Below are 23,148 nucleotides of genomic sequence, written 5' to 3'. Positions count from 1 at the left end.
GCACCTTCTTCCACATGTTTGCTGTGTCCCCCACATGGCTTCTCACAGACTGCAAATGGGACTTCTTATGGCTTTCTTTCAACAATGTCTTTCTTCTTGTCACTCTTCCATAAAGGCCAGATTTGTGGAGAGCACGACTAATAGTTGTCCTGTGGACAGATTCTCCCACCTGAGCTGTGGATCTCTGCAGCTCCTGCAGAGTTACCATGGGCCTCTTGGCTGCTTCTCTGATTAATGCTCTCCTTGGACGAACGGAGAGATCTGGAAGCCGCACACCGGTCTGATAAGTGCCTTTATTGATAAAAAAGCTGGATCATGGAGATATACAAAACACTACGGCAGAAGTGTACAGGGATCAGCTGACGCGTTTCGCACTCACAACAAGTGCTTACTCATAGCTGGCATACATGGGAATAAAGAACATATATAAAGCTTATATTGGGTGGCCATGTGATCACATAATTATCTGTGTAATTCATCACAGCTGGAAGCCAGTTGTATGAGATCTCGGCACCTGCTGACAGACAAATGGGCTTGATAATAGAAACTCCCATGTTGATGGTATATAAGCAACAGCAAAAGAGAATTAGATAGAAGATAGAAAATGTGTGTGTGGGTAAAAAAAACTAATCAAAAAAACATATAAATGTATATATGTGAAAATTAAATGATGTTATATAGATATTGTATAATATATATATACCGTATTTATCGGCATATAACACGCACCCCAAGTTTAGGAGGGAATTTTAAGGAAAAAAAACTTACATTAAAATGCCCATCAATGCAGCCTTATCTGTCCATCTGCAGCCTTTTCAGTATCAGTGCAGCCTTGCCCCAGTGCAGCCTTGTCAGTGCAGCTTTGTCAGTGCAGCCTTGTCAGTGCAGCCTTGTCAGTGCAGCCTTGTCAGTGCAGCTTTGCCCCAGTGCAGCTTTGTTAGTGCAGCTTTGTCAGTGTAGGTTTGCCTGTGCAGCTTTGCCCCAGTCCAGCCATGTCAGTGCAGCTCTGTGCACTCGTCGCCGACATACACAGCCGTGTGTAGATTCAAACATGGCGCCGAGACTGCAGGGATTCGTCGGAGCCGAGATACACATACCCGAGTGTTCTCGGCTTTTTTCGGCGCCGCTCACAGTCACGCCCAGTCCCGCCCTATGATGGACATAACACAGGTCCAAGGGCGGGACTGGGCGTGACGGCGTCGCCGAAAAAAGCCGAGAACACTCGGGTATGTGTATCTCGGCTCTGACGAATCCCTGCAGTCTCGGTGCCATATTTGAATCTACCCACGGCTGTGTATGTCGGCGGCGATCACGGCAATTGCCGCGATCGCTCCAATCACACAAAATCGGCGGGGATCGGCCTATAACACGCACCCACGATTTTCCCCTGATTTTCAGGGGAAAAAAGTGCGTGTTATATGCCGATAAATACGCTAAGTATGGAAATAGATCTTGCAAATGAGTTTGTGTATCAATGCTCTCCTTGCCCGGCCATGTCTTGGTAGGTTTGCAGTTGTGCCATACTCTTTCCATTTTCGGATGGTGGATTGAACAGTGCTCTGTGAGATGTCCAAAGCTTGGGATATTTTTTTATAACCTAACCCTGCTTTACACTTCTCCACAACTTTATTCCTGACCTGTCTGGTGTGTTCCTTGGCCTTCATGATGCTGCTTGTTCATTAAGGTTCTCTAACAAACTTCTGAGGGCTTCAGAGAACAGCTGTACTTATACTGAGATTAAATTACACACAGGTGGACTCTATTTACTAATTGACTTCTGGGGGCAATTGGTTCTACTAGATTTTAGTTTGGGGTATCAGAGTAAATGGGGCTGAATACAAATGCACGCCACACTTTTTACATATTTATTTGTAAACAATTTTGAAAACCATTTTTGATTTTCCTTCCACTTCACAATTATGTGCCACTTTGTGTTGGTCTATCACATAAAACCCCAATAAAATATATTCACGTTTTTGGTTGTAACATGACAAAATGTTGAAAATTTCAAGGGGTATGAATACTTTTTCAAGGCACTGTAGATAGACAGACATTGAATTGCATTGTCTTGCCGTGTCACATGCTCCATCTATACACACACTAAATACATCTCTCTTTTATATTAGGTGTATTCTGGCTCTTGGGTGACACTCTCAGCAGATATTCTCTGTTTCGTATGCATCCATACAAAATAGCATTACATAAAGGTGCTAATCATTCTGCAGTAACCCTCTTGTCACATTTTCCTGCACTCATTACCAATGTCCTGATAGGAAATGTCTGGGAGAATTGTGAGCTGGTACTCATCACAGGTAGCGGAGCGCTGGTGACAGGTGCTGCGATATGTGGCATCTACACCCAACCCCCCCCCCGTAGAACGCTCATAATCAGCTCCTGACCTTTATATGATCCTGTGTAAATGATCTCAGTAGAAGAGGACAAACACCAATAAATATATATATAACTGCCCGAATATTACTCCTGTCACATCCTAGGCTGTATAGGCCCCCCAGGGACAGTCAGCCCTTTAATATCGTTATCCAAAATTCACAAGAAGACAGCTTTGCCATTTGCTAGACATCCCTGACATCTCCAGTAGGTCAGGTGTTCTGAAAGTGTATGACAAAATAAAAACACACATTTAGCACATCTCTTCATTATATACACAGTTCTCCATGATTTATCCTTTTAAAAGCAGAACTAAGCTTTAAAAGCATAAAAAAAAAAAACAGAGCACTAAGCACTAAGTCCCTTCTGCCAAAAAAAAAAAGCTTTGGGCATGCACTGTGCAGTGTACACTCTCGGCTACCGCATTTGGCCGCCAGAGGTGCGGGGGCGCCGGTGACACTTGGAACACTTCGGAGCTGAGGCTCTCTGGCGCCCCCCCCATCTCTGGCCACATGCGGTATTACCTCTATCAATGGGCCGGGGACAATGTAACTCCTGTGTACATCCATGGCTGCCCAATGGCCAAAGAGGATCCCCACAGGATTTTGAAAGAAATGGCAGCTATGACAATCCAGCGAGCCCCTAACGCTAAGACCCCTTTCACACCAAGGCGCTTCAAAAACGCCCTAAACGTTATTGACGCCTTATCGTTATTAGCGCGTTTTTACAGTGCTTTAGGGGCGTTAGCGGTAAAATTAACGCAACGCTGCAGGCGTTTTAACAGCGTTTTTCAAGCGTTATTAAAGCATGTGTTATTGATGCTATCTTTCTGCTTGCATGTTTATTCTTTGTGATATCATGTAAAACAAGCAGTGTCTTGTTTTACTTCAAATCTTAATTTTTCTGGGATTAATTCTTTTTTTTTTGGCACTTTAAGACCCCTTTCACACCGAGGGCGTTTTGCAGGTGCTATAGCGTTAAAAATAGCGTCTGCAATCCGCCCTCAAATAGCTGCTCCATTCAATCCAGTGTGAAAGCCCTAGGACGTCAGGAAAAGTCCTGCCAGCAGCTTCTTTGGAGCGGTTTACTGCTCCTCCACCGCTGCTCCCCATTGAAATCAATGGGGCAACGCTGGGATACCGCCGGTAAAACGCCGCTATTGCGACGCATTGCGGGCGGTTTTAACCTTTTGTCGGCCGCTAGCGGGGGGTAAAAGCGCCCCACTAGCGGACGAAATGCGACGCAAATCCGACGGTAAAACGCTGCTAAAAATAGCGGCATTTTACCGCCGACGCTATAGGCGGCTCGGTATGAAAGGGGTCTAATTTTTTTTTTTTTGGCACCTTGATGGTCTGTTTAATCATTCTGACCTTCCCACAAGTTCAGTCCTGTTGTTGTAGATGCTCTCTTTTCTGCTTGCATGTTTAGCTTTTTGTGAGATCATGTGAATTTTCTACAGCTCAGGGCGGATTATAGGCGCTATTCAGGTGTTTTTACAGCGTTTTGAATTCATTTCAATGGAGAGGGGCGTTTGTGAAGCGCTTTTTTCAATGCCCAAAAGCTGCTCCAAAGATGCTGCTTGCAGAACTTTTCTCAACGCCCCGCCAGCGCAACGCCTCAGTGTGAAAGGGTCCATTGAGATGCATGGGGAGTGTTTTATGAGCATTTTAATAGCGTTATTTTTAGTGCTAAAATGCTGCAAAAACGCCTTGGTGTGAAAGGGGTCTTAACCTCTGTTGCACTAAAATGCCAAGCAGTTTTGCCAGCCCTGCTCAGGTCTTAACTGCAGGACTACAGAAAACCTCCCCATATCTTCATCCCTATAATATAAGGAGGAGCTGTTCTTTAGTCCAGGAGAGGAGAACTCTGGCAGGGCTATCAACACTGTTTGGCAGTTCATTGCAGCAGAGTCTGCTCACTATGGGAAGTTAGGAGCCCACTGGATTTCTGGCAGATCAGGGTTTTTTTTTTTTTGGTACTTGCTATGTTTTTAAAGGGATGCTGACCTTAGGCCTGCTACATATGTCCAAAAACAACTTTACCAATGTACACATAGCAAGTATCCTCTTCATGGAGAGATCTGGGGTCTATAATAAATGTAAATATTCCATATGACACTAATAGACAGAGATAGGTCCTCTTTATGGAGAGATCTGGGGTCTATAATGAATGCAAACATCCCATGTGACAGTAATAGTGACAGGTCCTCTTTTGGAGAGAGCTGGGGTCTTTAATGACTGTAAACATCCCATGTGACAGTAATAGGCAGTGACAGGTCCTCTTTATGGAGGCATCTGGGGTCTATAATGAATGTAAACATCTTTGTGACATTAATAGACAGAGATAGGTCCTCTTTATGGAGAGATCTGGGGTCTATAATGAATGTAAACATCCTTGTGACAGTAATAGACAGAGATAGGTCCTCTTTATGGAGAGATCTGGGGTCTATAATGAATGTAAACATCTCATGTGACAGTAATAGGCATTGGCGGGTCCTCTTTATGGAGGGAACCCTGTTCCTCCCTCCACTGCTGCTTGCTCACTATAACAGCAGAGGCTGTGTAAACATGGAGTTTATGAACAGTGTTTGCAAACACTGTTCAGAAGCTCTATATATATTTTACCACTGATGTAAGGCTTATGTTGATGGCAGCACTGGTCCTTTAAGCTGAGTCCTGGCTGCTATCCGTTTACACTTCTTTAGCCGAATGTTGACTTTCCAATGGAAGGGATTCTATTCTATCTATCCAATTAGATTCTATCTATTCTATTCACATACATACTAACATGCTATTTTACATCATAAATGGCACCACAGCATCATCTTGTTATTCATTTTGAATGGCAACCCAACCCATGTGCATTGTAGCATGCCGCAACACATGGTGGTGCGCTGTAGTGCATTGCCTAATTTCGGCACCTAGGGCTGCCTTAATGCAACGCATGTTAAAGAGGAACTTCACCCAGAAGGGGAAGTTCCGCTCTTCCCCCTCCTCCGCCCTCCTTTTCTACATTTGGCACATTATTTTTTGGGGGGTGGGTGAGTGGGTACCCAATATCCACAGCAATCTGAGTGAAACTTCGGCCCTCCCCTCCTTTCCCTGCAGACACATCACAGGTCCCAGAAGACTACAGGACCAATCAAAATGTGCAGCGCTGCTCGTGCATGCGCAACTGGAAGCTGATTGTGAAGCCGCAAAGTTTCATTGACGGTTAACCTTAGTGAAGATGCCGACACTTGCACCCAAAGCCAATTAAAGAATCGGCTCGGGTGAGGACATCGCTGGATCCCCGGACAGGTAAGTGTCCTTATATTAAAAGTCAGCAGCTACAGTATTTGTATCTGCTGACTTTTACATTTTTTGGGAGGGAGACTGGAGCTCCTCTTTAATGTACAATATAAAGCAAAGAAAATGTAAACGGGTCCTCTAAACTGAGTATCTGAGTTATTTTCATTTTAATTTGTCTTGTTCATTATTTTTTAGTTTCCCATTTAAAAAAAAAATCTTTAATTTCTATTTAGCTTAGCAACATCTTGTACCAGAATTGGAATTGTATTGTCATTAAACACAGGACAAATTTTAGATTAAAATGTATGCTTTTTATCTACAGTGGCACTAACTTTTTTTTAAAACTAACACTGATCAAATAAGATTTTTTTTTTTTTACATTTGTCTATAGATTGCATAGAAAATAAAGACAATACCACCAAAGGAAATCATTGTTTATCCTTTTCTCTTATTGACATAGAAGTGTGTCTATGGGAATGTTTGACCATTCTTCCAGAAGCGCATTTGTGAGGTCAGGCACTGATGTTGGACGAGAAGGCCTCGCTCACAGTCTCCTAAAAAAAAAGCACTTGTGGGTTTAATCAATCTTGTTTTTTTGTACAATTCTCCTTTAAGGGGGGTGTGGCAAGGGGTGTGCCCTATGCCTGCATACTTTTGCTGATAGGTGTCCCTCATTCCCATCTCAAAATGTTGGTATGATATAGTGTATATTGTAAATTCACATCAGTCCCTGCCCACAAGGAGCTTATAATCTAAGGCCCCTAACTCACATTCAATAATATACATACTAGGGCCAATGTAGACCGGTGCCAATTAGCCTACCAACATGTCTTTGGAGTGTGGGAGGAAACCCACACAGGCACTGGAAGAACATGCAAACTCCAGACAGGTAGTGCCATGGTTGGGATTTGAACCGGCAACCCTAGTGTTGCTACTGTAGGTGGAAGTGCTAACCATGGTGCTGCCCATGTATACCATTATTCAGAATAATAATGTCATGAAATACATGTAATGTATAACAAGTAGAACATGTCAATGATAGTCATAATAGTCGGTAAGTAAATACCAATCCAAGTATTAGAGAAGTAACAAGCCTATCCCATGGTATTTAAAAAGAGGTATAAAGAAAAAGCATGCATGATATGTACTGCTCATGGTATTTGAAGAGTAAGAATTGAGATACTCCAAAGTGTTTTTTTTCTATTTAAGTGTAAGGACATGGAGAGATGAGAAAAAAACAGTGAGAAACAAAAAGGGAAAGTGGTAAAAAAGAGAGAAAAAGGAGAATAGGATGAAACCATTGGTTCAAATGCAGTTTTTAACCACTTAAAGACCAGGCCTCCTTTTCAGACTCAGTGATCACAAGTTAAAAACAAGTTTTTTTCCTAGAAAATTACTTAGAACCCCCAAACATTATGCATTTTTTTCTAACACCCAAGAGAATAAAACGGCGGTCATTGCAATACTTTTTGTCACACCGTATTTGCGCAGCGGTTTTATGCCCCGTACACACGGTCGGATTTTCCGACGGAAAATGTGTGATAGGACCTTGTTGTCGGAAATTCCGACCGTGTGTAGGCTCCATCACACATTTTCCATTGGAATTTCCGACACACAATGTTTGAGAGCAGGCTATAAAATTTTCCGACAACAAAATCCGTTGTCGGAATTTCTGATCGTGTGTACACAAATCCGACGCACAAAGTGCCACGCATGCTCAGAATAAAGAGATGAAAGCTATTGGCTACTGCCCCGTTTATAGTCCCGACGTACGTGTTTTACGTCACCGCGTTCAGAACGATCGGATTTTCCGACAACTTTGTGTGACCGTGTGTATGCAAGGCAAGTTTGAGCCAACATCCGTCGGAAAAAATCCTAGGATTTTGGTGTGGGAATGTCCGATCAATGTCCGACCGTGTGTACAGGGCATTACAAGTGCACTTCTTTTGGAAAAAAATCACTTTTTTGAATAAAAAAATAAGACAACAGTAAAGTTAGCCCAAATTTTTTTTTTTATGTCGTGAAAGATAAGGTTACGCCCACTTGTGAAATGGCGTCAAACTTTTACCCTTAAAAATCACCATAGGCGACGTTTAAAAAATTCTACAGGTTGCAGTTTTAAGTTACAGAGGAGGTCTAGAGCTAGAATTATTGCTCTCGCTCTAACGATTGCGGTGAGGGGGCGCTTTAACATTTTTTTTTTTTTTTTTTTTTTTTTTTACTTGATTTTATTTATTTTTTCACTGTGTTTAAAAAAATAAATAGTGTCACGTTTATTCCTATTACAAGGAATGTAAACATTCCTTGTAATAGGAAAAAAGCATGACAGGTCCTCTTAAATATGAGATCTGGGGTCAAAAAGCCCTCAGATCTCATATTTGGTCTTAAATGCAATAGAAAAAAAAAAATGTCATTTGAAAAAAATGACTAAAGAAAAATGTTCCTTTAAGACGTATGGGTGGAAGTGACGTTTTGACGTCACTTTCGCCCTGCTATAGTATGGAGATGGGTGGGGGCCATCTTCCCCTCACTCGTCTCCATACCCAGCCACGGACAGGTTCCGATCGCCTCCGCTGCTGCCGACGGCTCCGGTAAGCAGCGGAAGGCGCGGGAGAGCGATGGCCCCTCTCCCGCCGCCGATAACGGTGATCTCGCTGCGAATCTGCCGCAGAGACCACCATTATCATAAACAGAACTGCCGGCTCAAAAGATGGATACCTCAGTTGTGGCAGCAGCTGCTGCCGTTACCGAGATATCCATCTTTAAACTGCCGACGTATATGTACAGGAGTCGGTCGGCAAGTGATTTGACATGTTTTAAAATGAAAGCCCACATAGAGGTAAACAGATGCTGCTCACCCCAAAGAACATGCAAGAAAGGAATTCAATTCCCCCAGGGGGTTTTCTGCAGAAAATAGTGAATCAAAAAGTATTGTGAAATTCATTGAAATTGTATTATTACAAAGAATAAAACCAACATATGGCTTAAAATATGAACTCTGGTAACATTACAACCCCCAGTGTGACACAAGAACAGTGGTAACCCTAATTAAAGTGAAGTTCCACCCACTTTTACAACTCTTCAGCATCCCTCACTAAACTGTGCACTGTAAACAAATTGGATATTTTTTTTCTCAGCACCTACTGTATATCTGCTGTATTAATTTTTCACTTCCTCCTCCCTGGCCGCGGCCCATCGCATCATTTCCTGTTTGCAATGCCTTCTGGGAAGGGGTGGAAACTTCCTCTGAAACTGCCGTTGCTATGGAAACCTGACCTGAAACCTATTACACTGCTTGTGCTGCACTGAGCATGTGCGAGATCTGCAAGGATGAGATCCAGGAAGAAATACAGTCTGGCTTCAGATGCCCACACTTAAGATGGCCACAGCCTGCTGTAAATTTATAAAATAACAAACTACTGCTATAAACTAACAAAACAGACCTTAGTTTACAGACTAACTTTACTAGAATACATTAAGCTTGTGTATTATAGGGGTATTTTTATTTAAAAAGTATCATTTCAGCCGGAACACCACTTTAAGGCAAGCATGACTATATACAAGGAATTTCCTCAATGATGAACCTGACAAAAAGAGCCCCAATTATAGGAATCGCAATCTTCATCAGGGAGATTAGGTTATCTTCTAACATTGGGGAGGTGGGTTTAGACCAGAACAACTAAAAAAAAAAAAAGTCCAGGAGTTTTCCCTAGTCAAATTGACTGCAAGAACAGCAGGGCATGGTGCTTTAAGACTTGCAAGAGTCAGATGTCAGATGTATAGCGGGAGGTAAACAGGGCCCAGAAACGGTTCCATTGCAGGCAATGGGGTGCGACTTGTCATGGGATTTGGAACTGTTAAATTGCATGACAAGTTGCACCGGTGTAAACGGGGGCTGAAGGTGTGATTGACACTTGCTGTTTGCCTTTGTGGGCTTGTCTCTTGGAAGTAATTACCTATCATGGATCTAGGGGGGTGTTGCACACTTACCTATACTAGGGTACTGGGTACCAGCGGCTCTAAATGTATATCTCAAGCACATTCTGACCTCTTTCTAATGTAGGGGTATATGGTCCAGTGAGTGTTCATTTCAGATGAATGCTGGTGATTATCACATCTGGTTTCTTACTGGATACTCTGACAACGTGACACTGTGGTGAAGGTTAAATTGATGCAAACAATCGTTGGATTAAATCTAGGTTCACATCTATGCAGTTGCAGTTAATGCATTTTTCAGGTGCGTTTTAATCTCCTTAAACACACTGTATATAGCTGGTTGCTAAGGGGCGGGCTGGGAAGCTGGCTGCCGCATCCTTATCAACCAATGAGTCATCAGCTGTCAGCGGGGTTCCCAACTGACAGCTAAATGTAAAAAAAAGAAGAATTGCTGGCAAAAAAAAAATCATGAAAAAAATGGTGTGGCCCCCCCCCCCCCCCCCCCAAGGCCATACCAGGTCCTTTGGGTCTGTATTGGCTTTGGAGGGGAACCCCACGCCAAAATTAAAAAAAAAAAATGGCACCCCACCCCAAAGTACCCCCCCCCCCCCCCCCATGGCGGCCTAGTATGGTTTAGGGGGGAAGGGCGCTTGCTGCTTGTCCCCTTTCCTGACCTGCCGGGCTGCATTTTTTGAAAACTGTATGGTATGGATTCGGTGGGGAGCACGCCATTTTTTTTTTTTTGGCATGGGGTTTCCCTTATTTTTTTTCACTATTTATTTTACCGGCAACTTTTTTTTTTTTTTACATTCAGCTGTCAGCGGAAAACCCCGCTGACAGCTGATGACTCATTGGTTGTTAAGGATGCGGCGGACAGCTTCCCAGCCTGCTCCTTACCAACCAGCTATATACAGTGTGTTTATTAAAAGGGAAAAAATGTCACCGACCCTTTTCAAAAATTCACAGACTGAAAAACGCATAGATGTGAACATGTACCATAGGAAACCATGTTAAATGGACTTATTGCATTTCTGCAAAATGTACAACGCACCAAAAAGTGCATAGGTGTGAACGTAGGGTGATGCAACATACAGGACTATTTATGAACTCTAAAGTGAAGCGCTATATTTTGAGATTTTAGCTTTGGCTTTAAATCTGCTCCATGGGATATCACAAAATTTAAATGTCGACTGCACAACCAGCCATTCTCTGGAGGGGACAGGATAACCACTATGCAGATGATAGATTAGTTCACCAGCATCTCACTTGTTCAGCTGAAAGGGTAATAATTGCAGAGAGACAAAACTCCGACTTCCAGCCCAGAACTGAAATTTGAAAAGTCTTGTAATTGATGGCAGCAGCGGAAAGCTTTTAACTGTAATTATACACAATTAGTCACGTGGCTTACTCACTTAATTTCTGTGTGCTGGCATCTGGGAGAAAATTTGTAGTTTAAAGACTACATTTTAAACGTCTCCCCCTCCACTTCTTTGGTATCTGTCTTCCTTTCCTTTGTTGAGCCTCTAAAAAGGGACAGTACCATCAGATCTGAACCTGAAGGTCCCTTTGTACCAATGGGTTCCAAAGTTAAATCTGACTTCCACCCTTGCACAGTTGTACCAGCTCCTCTTTTGGACTGAAACGGCTTACCCTGATTTCACTGCACACTGTGAGCTTCTCACAATGTACATTAGAAGCTGCAGCTAGTCAGAGAGAGCCTGCCTCAATTCCTGGATGGAAGCCATCTTAGCCCTTTTCTGACAGTCCCTGGCACGTCCCTTTATTGGATTTCAGTTCTTGCAAACATGGAGGCTCATCATCAGGGGTGGGCATCATCGAGGGCAGTCTGCGTGCAAATGCAACTTGCTTAGGAACTGCCGCTCCTCCAGACTGACGCCCACCCATCAAGGCATTTTGATATTTGCAAAGCTTCTCCCACTGCTTGCTTGAATTGAGAGGAGTACTGAGGCAGGGTGCTCTGATGTTTTCAGGTAGCTATGTACAGAACCTTGCCAGCCCCTTCATTTCTGTCTGTTAAAACTGTGTCACTAGAAGAGGAAGTGAGGGGAAATCTCGCTAATCAAGTCTAGGACAGTAGTAAAACTTAACAGGGGCTGTAATCCTTCCCTACTCCATCCAAAACTTGAAAAAAATGTGTCTATAAATACTCTTTAACCCCTTCCCACCCGTGCTATAGCCAAAAGACAGCTACAGTTCTGGAAGGGCGTCAATGAATGTTCTCCAAGAACCTTGGGGCTCGCTCTGTGACTGCTGTGTGCTTTGGATCAAAGCTGTTCACAGATCACGGTAAAGGGCCAATCACAGAAGCCCTTTACCATGTGATCAGCTGTGTCAAATCAAAGCTGGTCATATGTAAGCAGACTTGCTGATTATCGGCTCTCCTTTCCTTACACACTGGGGTTATTTACTAAGGCTGGTGAGGGCAAAATCTGGTGTAGCTTTGCATAAAAACTAATCAAGCTTCCAGGTTTTATTGCCAAAGCTTTAAAGTGGTTGTAAACCCTTTACAACCACTTTTTACTACAGGCAAGCTTATAATTAGGCTTACCTGTAGCTACACTGGATATCTCCTAAACCTCTACGGTTTAGGAGATATCCCTGTATTTTCATGTGCCGATGTCATTGGCACATGAGCACTTAAGCAAACTGAAGCAATGACACATACGTGCCGTTGCTTCAGTTAGACTGTGCCGTTACCGGCGGCTCCCGCGCGCATGCACGGGAGTGATGTTATCGCGGCTCCGGCCAATCACAACGCCGGGGTCGCGATACCCAGGAAGTAACCCCCGGGAGCGATGAACGAGGACCGCTGTGGGGGCTTTGAGCTCAGGTAAGTAATTCATAATGAGCTAGTATGCTATGCATACTAGCTCATTATGCCTTTGTCTTGTAGGTTTTTATTTTTGTTTAGGGTTTACAACCACTTTAATTGAACAAGCTGAAGTTAGAAGCTTATTGGCTACCATGTACAACTGCATCTGGTTCTGAGTGTACCTGTTTTTGTAAATCTCCCCCTATGAGTCTCTATGTGTGGAAAGAAGAGCCAATAACTGGCAAGGCTGACAGGGTACAATGAGTAAATTCAAAGAAAACAGGTGTATAGGCGCTGCAAACCTTCATGTAAAAGCTCCGCCCAGTGCTCAGACCTTGAGGCTGCTGACACCTCCAATGCACCAGAATAAGGAAAGAGATGGTCGGCACTCATGATGACATCCAAAATGGTATTTCTTTATTAAATACATGTACACAGCTGTAAAACAGCTGTGTACATATATTTAATAAAGAAATACCATTTTGGATGTCATCCTGAGTGCCGAGCATCCTTTTCCTTATTCTGGTACAAGGAGTACATCGTTTACACCGATAATCAGGGTACTGACCATCAGTGCTGCCTATCATTGCCCATCAGTGCCCATCAGTAAAGCTTATTAGTGCCCATCAGTGCCGCCTCATCAGTGCAAATCCTTGTATCCTCATCAGTGCCTATCAGTGCAGCCTCATCAGCGCACATCAGTGACGAAGAAAAATGACTTATTTGCTAAATTTTATAACAGAAACAAAGAAAAAAAAATTTTGTTTTCGAAATTTCCAGTCTTTTTTGTTTGTTTAGCAAACAATAAAAGCCCCAGTGACGATTAAATACCACCAAATGAAAGCTATATCTGTCTCAAAAAAATTTAGTTTGTGTACAGTGTTGCATGACCGCGCAATTGTCATTCAAAGTGTGACAGCACTGAAATCTGAAAACTGGCCTGCGCAGGAAGGGGGTGAAAGTGCCCGGTATAGGAAGTGGTTAAGTGTTAAGGGCATGCAGCCTGCTATGGTTCAGGAGGGGGGGTGCTCGCTCGTCCCCTCCCTTTCCTGACCTGCTGGGCTGCATGCTCAGATAAGGGTCTGGTATGGATTTTGGGGGGACCTCCACGCCATTTTTTAAAAAAATTTTGGCATGGGGGATCCCCTCTGAAACCATACTAGACCCAAGGGCCTCGTATGGACCTGGGGGGGGGGACCCCACGCTGTTTTTTTTCACGATTTTTTTTTTTAGCCGGCATTTTTTTTTTTTTTAGCCAGCATTTTTTTTTTTACATTGAGCGGGAAGCCAGCTGACAGCTGATGACTCATCTGTTGTTAAAGACGCGGTGGCCGGCTTCCTGGCCCCCTCCATAGCAACCAGCTATATACAGTGTAAAGAAAAGAAATGAAAAAAAAAACGCAAATCGCTGTAAAATCGCAGTAAAAAACGCGGTACTTGCGTTTTCGATGCGGGTCCATTGAATTCTATTACAAGCAAAACGCTGCATTTTGCGGGAAAAAAAGTCCCCAACACTTTCCAAAAACGCAGAGGCACAAAAATGCATTGATGTGAACACGTTCCATAGGAACCCATGTTAAAAAAATTCCCTGAATTTCTGCAAAATGCATCAAAAAACGCATTAGTGTGAATCGAGCCTAAGAGGGTCCAGGATTGCAGTAAAATCTGTCAGGGATTCGAATCCTTCCCTGCTCCATCCAAAACTAGACAAAACAAAAACAGAGACAAAAAAAAGACCATAAATATACTTTAGGTCAGGGGTCTTCAAACTATGGCCCTCCAGTTGTTCAGGAACTACAATTCCCATCATGCCTAGTCATGTCTGTGAATCTCAGTGTTTTACAATGCCTCATGGGATGTGTAGTTCCATAACAGCTGGAGGGCCATAGTTTGAGGATCCCTGCTTTAGGTACTCAGGAGGAGGACAGAGGTATACGGAAGAAGGTGATCTCCAGAGGGTCCTGCTTAGAGTATCCAGGCTTATTCATTATCTTGGTGCTGTTTCACATTTTCACACTTAGGGGGTGTCATAGTAAGCCAGTAATCTGCACTGAGTGGGACAAGATGGGGGCTTTGGCACAGCAACGCAGAGGATTTTTTTAAATTGAGGGTGGAAGTGAACACTTTGTGGTGCAAGAGGATACTAGTAGATGATGGTTTCATAAAAGGATGTTTATTCCATGTTTGATGAGCTATAGTAATTGTGTTATTTGATTTTATATGTGTATATATCATTTTCTAGCAGGCTGATTTGTTCTTATGATAGTCTAGATTATCTTATTATTATTGGATCTGTAATCTCCTAAAATACTTCCTGTAATAGGGTGACAACGCTGCTCTTCCATAAATGCAGTTCAGATACAAAACAATAAGTGAGTGTAGGAACCTTAGGACAGATAAGCTGCAATATAGATATAGCACCCTCCTAGTTAGGGTAGGCTGCTAAGTAAATTTAATTTAGCTCCTCTGTAATCAATGGAGCAGGGGTTGACTGGTTTGGCCTGCTCATGGTTACACAGGCTGCCGGTCTGATTGCTTTTCCCTGCATTTCTGGAAGGTACTAGAATTGCAGTGGGCAGAAGAATGGGAGAGCAGCACAAATAGATTTATGGAAACCTAGCCAATCCCTAGAGAGGTGTGTCCAGAAGGTGGCTGGAGAGCCCATAAATAGTCTGGAGAACCAGAGCAGGGGGTCTTTGGATTCTGGGTGAGCCTTGCTACCCCCTCCGGGCAGTAGGGTTGCCACCTCATCCCTTTAAACCCGAAAACAGGTGAAATACACAGGTTCTGAGGCTAATTAAATGCAGATGAGGACCCAAGTGAGTTTAATTACCACCTTAATCAGCCACAGAACCTTTGTAATTAATATGTGTTCGGGTTTAAAGGGATGAGGTGGCAACCCTACTGAGCAGTCTGTTGGAAAACTACTGTGAGATCATCAAGGTCCCAGCCATGGCTTTGGCTGGGGGGGCCTATTCCCTAAAGTCTGGGGTTTCTTGTATTTTTGATCTGGAGAAGCACTTTGGAGAATACCAGTGGATGGAAGAGGGACCAGTGGTTGGTGGTATTGTGATTCTGCCTCTCCCTTAGTACGAATATCAGGAGGTGGCAGCCTGTGAGTACTGCCCTATATTTTGTGCCCCGGAGACTGTATGTGGTTCTCAGCTCTACACAGAAGCAAGCTTTAGCGTTTCTTCAAGCAAATAGTGGGAGTCCTCTGCCAGGATAGTGAGAAGAGTCCTCAGTTATTTCAGCTCCCTTGGGGTATCCCCCATACCAAGTTTTACATCAGCAATAAAATTAAAAAAAATACCCCTAGACTGTTTAATTGAACCAGTAAGAGAAGAAAATGCCATGTGCCTAGCTGTGTGTGCTATAGTGGGGAGGACCGCTTAATAACAGCAGCTCCTTTGAGGGTAGCGCTACATATTAAAGTGAAAAGTCTTAAAGTGATAGTCTAAACTGAAGGGCAAAGATTTATTATATTCAAGCTTACCAGTCCTTGGATGTGGTGGTTGCATTGGTTTTATTTTTTTATCCTTTATTTTACCTGGTGATCCTTCCCGTAACACACTTCCTGTCCTAGGGTGACAACGCACACTGTACTGTATCTATGGAGGAGCAGTGTTGTTGTCACCCTAGGGTAGGAAGTGAGGACTATGGAACACCTCACCCTCTCCTCATCTCCAAAAAATGAGGGGGGCGTATTCTAGAGTCCTCAGAGGTAGCTAGGAAGCTGTAACTGATAGTTACAGGAAGTTTTAAACTCACAAGGTTTTTGGCAGGATCAACAGGTATTCTCTGTATTATATCAAACAAATATAACAACACTCTTTCGAATGTATGACTCTTTCGAAGCTATGAGTAAGCACTTGGATAAGTGTGAAACGCGTTAGCCTATGATCTGTACACTCTGTCCATGATGTCCTGTATCTGATGTGTTTCTGATTTTAAAATACAGAAATTTGGATTATTACTTTCTGGAGTGCGGCTGTCCGGATCCTCTCGTTTGCATATAGTCTCTACTAGCATGGGCCAGCACCTGGAACCTCTCATCTCTGGAGAGTAAGATCAGCTTCATACCTGGTGAGATCTAAACTAGTGCGGGGATAACTTTTGTATCACTCTTTCGAATGTATATTTACTATAGCAAAATAAGTCATTGTTGGGGTTTATATACACTCTAACGTTTTGTACTTAGGTTTAGATACATGTTAACATACCCACTGCTGTCTATTGAAAAGTTACCTGAAATAGCTGGTGGGCACATACGGGGACAGAATCTGTCACATTCTGCAGATAGAGACAGATCTGATACAGTGGGGACCTTCTGAGGAAATCAGTGACATACTTCTTGCATAGCAGTGCTGCACAGTGCTTGTGTTTTCCTGAGGTTCTCTTTCTAAGAGAGAAATACAAGGACTCCCATTCCTTGCCTTCTTCTGAACTTCTGAAAATGCAAGCTGCCTGGCAATCTCTGCCCTTCAGTGCCTCTGTGTCACAAACCCAAAACAAGCATGCAGGGAATGAAAGAGAGTGAAAAATCAGAATTCCTTGTTTCCTGTCTTGTCCCTGGTCAGTGATTCACAGCCATTGAAACCAATGCACCAGAATGTCAAAAGAATTTTCAGGACAGCTTACATATTTCTCTCATGGTAGATGTAGTTTAATGCAAGTCCATCACTGTGTTCAGGATAAGTAACACTCCATAAAAATCCTTACCCATAGCGGTGCCTGGCCACATCTCTACTTAGTCGCTCAGATAAGTAGGCCCCAATCCGGTCCAGCTTCTCCGGGGCTGATAGAGCGTAGAAGGTCAGCTTCTCCATGTTTGACTTGACCAGGCCATCCTAAAAGTACCACAAAACAGATGGATGAACTCTACATCTTACGGGTTCTCAGACAGTGGTACCCCAGGGGTACCTTTTAATGTGTTCTTATAGTAAATCATCATAATAGTTTAGAATATCTTGTAGTAGTAGTCAGTCACAATCATCTGGTCTTGCTCTGTAATGTTGAAGATGTGTCATAGGTTCTCAAAGTCTCTTGACTTGATAGGAACTTACCCCAGCATGTCTATCCGCACTGCTAGCAGACCATGGAATGGCTGATGTTGATTGTCCAAGAACAGGATGGGAGGTGGGAAAGTTGTGGACCCCCCCATCAGTTCTAGTTACATCATCCCATCCTTGGTGCCAGTCTGCATAGGTGTTAATTGTTTAATTCCCATACAGTAGCTGAAAGTGTGAGCTCTACAAACATTTATACTCCTAGGTGTATAATTGCTGCATCTGTCCCCGGCCACCTCTACACCGAGAATCAAACGTTCAAAGAATGCTGATCGCTCAATTCTCCATCTTCAGGTTTCATTTATACTAGCCGTTTTGGGCTCTCAAAATGCACTACAATTGCAAAACGCGGGTTCAGGTGCCATTATTTTCAATGGCACCTAAAACACGGAGCAGTTTTGCTGCAATTATCATGTGATTTATTGTGCAGCAATCGCAGCAAATCACATCACGTAAAGCTTGTAGCTCCAAAAATGAGCAGGAGCTTCTTTTGGGCAACAAGCTTCATGGGCAGTAGTTTTCCGCCAATGCCGCGCAATAAATCGTGGCAAAACCGCACCACATTTTAAGTGCAATTGAAAATAATTGGAACAAGTGTGTAGCGCTACCACCTACTGAGAGTCATTCTCAGCTTCCAAACCTCCAATCTCCAATGAACATAAGTCAAAACTGGCCCCAGTGTACAGTGCATTGAAAAAGTATTCATACCCCTTGAAATTTTGCACATTTTGTCATGATACAACCAAAAACGTAAATGTATTTTATTGGGATTTTATGTGATAGACCAACACATAGTGGCACATAATTGTGAAGTGGAAGGGAAATGATAAATGGTTTATAAAATATTTTACAAATATGTGAAAAGTGTGGTGTACATTTGTATTCAGCCCCCCGGAGTCAATACTTTGTAGAACCTCCTTTCACTGCAATTTAAGCTGCAAGTCTTTTTGGGGATGTCTCTACCAGCTTTGCACATCTAGAGAGTGACATTTTTGCCCATTCTTCTTTGTAAAATAATTTAAGCTCTGTCAGATTGGGTGGAGAGCGTCTGTGAACTGCAATTTTCAAGTCTTGCAACAGATTCTCAATTGGATTTAGGTCTGGACTTTGACTGGGCCATTCTAACACATGAATAGGCTTTGATCTAAACCATTCCATTGTAGCTCTGGCTGTATGTTTAGGGTGGTTGTCCTGCTGGAAGGTGAACCTCCCCCCAGTCTCAAGTCTTTTGCAGACTATAACAGGTTTTCTTCTAAGATTTCCCTGTATTTGACTGCATCCAACTTCCCATCAACTCTGACCAGCTTCCCTGTCCCCGCTGAAGAAAAGCATTCCCACAAAATGATGCTACCACCACCATGTTTCACGGTGGGGATGGTGTGTTCAGGGTGATGTGCAGTGTAATGCCCCATACACATGATCGGAAATGCCGCCAGCAAAAGATCGATGTGAGCTTTTGGTCGGAAAATGCGACTGTGTATGCTCCATCGGACTTTTGTTGGCGGAATTCCAGCCAGAAAAAGATTGAGAGCAGGTTCTCTATTTTTCGGTCGGAAAAAGTTCCTATCTGAAAAAGCGATCTTCTGTATGCAATTCGGACGCACAAAAAAATCACGCATGCTCGGAAACAATTTGATGCATGCTCGGAAGCATTGAACTTCATTTCCCCGGCTTGTCGTAGTGTTGTACGTCACCGCGTTCTTGACGGTTGAATGTTCAGAGAACTTTTGTGTGTCACCGTGTGTATGCAAGCTTGAGCAGAATCCCGTCGGAAAAGCCATCATATCTTTTTCCAACCAAAATTCCGATCGTGTGTACGGGGCATAATAGTTGTCCTGTGGACAGATTCTCCCACCTGAGCTGTGGATCTCTGCAGCTCCTCCAGAGTTACCATGGGCCTCTTGGCTGCTTCTCTGATTAATGCTCTCCTTGCCCGGCCTGTCGGTTTAGGTGGACGGCCATGTCTTCGTAGCATCCATTTTCGGATGATGGATTGAACAGTGCTCCTTGACCCTGCTTTAAACTTCTCCACAACTTGATCCCTGGCCCGTCTGGTGTGTTCCTTGGCCTTCATGATGCTGTTTGTTTACTAAGGTTCTCTAAAAAACCTCTGAGGGCTACACAGAACAGCTGTATTTATACTGAGATTAAATTACACACAGGTAACTTCTAAAGGCAATTGGTTCCACTAGATTTTAGCTAGGGGTATCAGAGTAAAGGGGACTGATTACAAATGCACGCCACACTTTTCAGATATTTATTTGTAAAACATGTTGAAAAAACATTTATCATTTTCCTTCCACTTCACAATTATGTGCCAGTTTATGTTGGTCTATCATATAAAATCCCAATAAAATACATTTATGGTTTTGGTTGTTTGTAACATGACAAAATATGAAAAATTTTAAGGGGTGTGAATACTTTTTCAAGGCAATGTAGATCAGCAAAAACATACAGTCCTTTATTGATAACAGTGACAACAAGCCATAATAATCCAATGTGTTTTGTCCCTCAACCTTGATTGAAGCCTGAGGGCCAAAACGCGTTGGCCTTTTATGGCTTGCAGTCAACAGTCACCGTTCAATAAAGGACTGTATGTTTTAGCTGATCTACACTGGCACCTACTTTTATTGATTACATTAAAAATAATGGCACCTGAACCAGAATTTTGAGATTGTAGGCAGAATCGCAGTCACTGACTCTCTGCTTACTGGAGCGCTGGGCTGTGGAGGGGGCGAGAGTGGCTGGCCTTAGGCTCCTAGCGATAGGCTGAGAAGCTGAGTCAGCTGCCGCTCAGGCATCTGGGTGGATCCCGACACTAAAGTCGGGATCTCCCCAAAGCCTGGACTGGCTGAGTGACGTCAGCCCTCTGTTGGCTGAATCTGGGTCACAGGTACTGCACTCCTGTGACCCATAGAAGTAGGGCCAAAAGAGCTTTGGCTTTACTGTTCCTTATGTGAAAGACAGATGGTGTTGAACACCCCCATCCCCGTTTAGGGATGGGTATTCCACTTTGATTGCCTATTTCACAGCCCTTGTGGTCCAGTTCATTTTGTCCAAAATGTGCATCTCACTGTCCTCGAAAGAATGTCCCTTTTCTTTGAAGAGTGACTGATGAGTCTTGACCGGTAGAATTTGCATTCTATGTTGAGCTCATTTACACATGCGTCCCAATCCATACAGCCATGAGAAGGGTCCTCCTCACTCATGCAGGATGCACTTGAGCTCAAGAGCTGAAATTCCTCGTAGCACGTCACTACGTTCGTTTTTGTGGCACGACAGTTGTGTACCATTAGTATGCAAGACAAGATCCTGGCACACGCCCTTTTGACAAAAAAAAAATCAGACGCTCGGTTGGCCAACAATCGTACTGTGTGTACAAGGCTTTAGACCCCATACACACTATTAGAATTTCTGCAGATTTTTGTCTTCAGATTTACCAAAACCATGTAATGCGAGGTCCTGCCTGATTGCATACAAATTGAAACTCTTAAAGCGGTTGTAAACCTTTTTTTTTTAACTTTTACCTACAGGTAAGCCTATAATAAGGCTTACCTGTAGGTAAAAAAAATATTTCCTAAACCTGCACGGTTTAGGAGATATCCCCCTGCAGCGGCGCATGCGCACAGGGGATTCTCGGCTGACAGCCCAGCAAACTCCGGAGCTTGCCGGACAGAAGTCTCCCGCTCCCATGTGCGGGAGTGAAGACATCGCGGCTCCGGCCACTCACAGCGCCGGAGCCGCGATACCTGGAAGACACGCCGAGGGGAAATGTCAGTTCACTCGGCGTGGACAGGGTGAGATGCCGGCGCCTCGTTCTAAGGTAAGTATCTCACTAGCTCATACTAGCTCATTATGCCTTTTCCCTTACAGGTGTAGGGGAAAAAAAAAAAGCCAGCGGGTTTACTACCGCTTTAAGGTTTGACCTCATATTATTACATATTATATGGTTTTGGTAAATCTGAAGACAAAAATCTGCAGAAAATCTAACAGTGTGTATGGGGTCTTACCATGGATGTTTTATTTTTTTTTGCCATTAGTGCGCTTATAAGTTTCATCCTCATATGCAAAAGCTGCAAATTCTATACCAGTAATGTGCTCATTTTCCTTTCTATATACGTCTACTCCCTGGTGGCTCTCCATCTCCCCACGTTTTGCTGGCTCAGCTCCTTTCTCTTTTACGGCTGCTGTGTGGCACCAATAATTCCAATGACTTCTACTCTGACCTTCTCAGCATCACTGGAGTTCATTAAAGCCGCCATGCAGAATACGACACCCTTGGCAGGAATCTCGTCTTACCAGGAGCAACGTGTCACGGTGTGCAGAGTTAATTCAAAGGACATGCCATATTGTCTTATAAAAAGTGACATATATTTAGCTATATATGGATTCTGTATTGCTGAATGCTGACTTAGGTACAGTGCAAACACAGAGCAGAGGATCAATGTTATGGAGGGAACAGGAAGAAAGCCTTTAGAGTAAAGTGACCACAAGCATGTCTCTAGTTATACATACATGGTTCTATTCACAGATGAGCGGAAACTGTGTGTTTAAAGTGAACCTGTGGCCAGGCCTTGTGGATGTGTCCACATTTACAGTACATATTCTTAAGGCGGATCTAAGTAGGCAGTTTATACAGTGAGGACGGAAAGTATTGAGACCCCCTTAAATTTTTCACTCTTTGTTATATTGCAGCCATTTGCTAAAATCATTTAAGTTCATTTTTTTCCTCATTAATGTACACACAGCACCCCATATTGACAGAAAAACACAGAATTTTTGACATTTTTGCAGATTTATTAAAAAAGAAAAACTGAAATATCACATGGTCCTAAGTATTCAGACCCTTTGCTCAGTATTTAGTAGAAGCTCCTTTTGATCTAATACAGCCATGAGTCTTTTTGGGAAAGATGCAACAAGTTTTTCACACCTGGATTTGGGGATCCTCTGCCATTCCTCCTTGCAGATCCTCTCCAGTTCTGTCAGGTTGGATGGTAAACGTTGGTGGACAGCCATTTTTAGGTCTCTCCAGAGATGCTCAATTGGGTTTAAGTCAGGGCTCTGGCTGGGCCATTCAAGAACAGTCACGGAGTTGTTGTGAAGCCACTCCTTCATTATTTTAGCTGTGTGCTTAGGGTCATTGTCTTGTTGGAAGGTAAACCTTCGGCCCAGTCTGAGGTCCTGAGCACTCTGGAGAAGGTTTTCATCCAGGATATCCCTGTACTTGGCCGCATTCATCTTTCCCTCAATTGCAACCAGTCGTCCTGTCCCTGCAGCTGAAAAACACCCACATAGCATGATGCTGCCACCACCATGCTTCACAGTTGGACTGTATTGGACAGGTGATGAGCAGTGCCTGGTTTTCTCCACATATACCGCATAGAATTAAGGCCAAAAAGTTCTATCTTGGTCTCATCAGACCAGAAAATCTTATTTGTCACCATCTTGGAGTCCTTCGGGCGTTTTTTTTTAGAAAACTCCATGCGGGCTTTCATGTGTCTTGCACTGAAGAGAGGCTTCCGTCGGCCACTCTGCGATAAAGCCCCCCCGACTGGTGGAGGGCTGCAGTGATGGTTGACTTTCTACAACTTTCTCCCATCTCCCGACTGCATCTCTGGAGCTCAGCCACAGT

At 43.4% G+C, this 23,148-nt stretch overlaps 1 protein-coding gene across 3 annotated transcripts in view; it reads right to left on the bottom strand.

Moving 5' to 3' along the window:
- Positions 1-23,148, bottom strand: part of EFR3B (EFR3 homolog B) — a 361,102-nt gene that overhangs the window by 145,970 nt on the left and 191,984 nt on the right. For all 3 annotated transcript variants that reach the window (XM_073624871.1, XM_073624872.1, XM_073624870.1), the window contains one exon: positions 17,170-17,297. In XM_073624871.1, the coding sequence (XP_073480972.1) occupies positions 17,170-17,297 (128 nt within the window). The remainder of the gene's footprint in view (positions 1-17,169; positions 17,298-23,148) is intronic.

The sequence above is a fragment of the Aquarana catesbeiana genome, linkage group LG04, assembly GCF_042186555.1.
Source record: "Aquarana catesbeiana isolate 2022-GZ linkage group LG04, ASM4218655v1, whole genome shotgun sequence".
NCBI lineage: Eukaryota > Metazoa > Chordata > Amphibia > Anura > Ranidae > Aquarana > Aquarana catesbeiana.
This window is presented reverse-complemented; position numbering and strand designations above follow the sequence as displayed.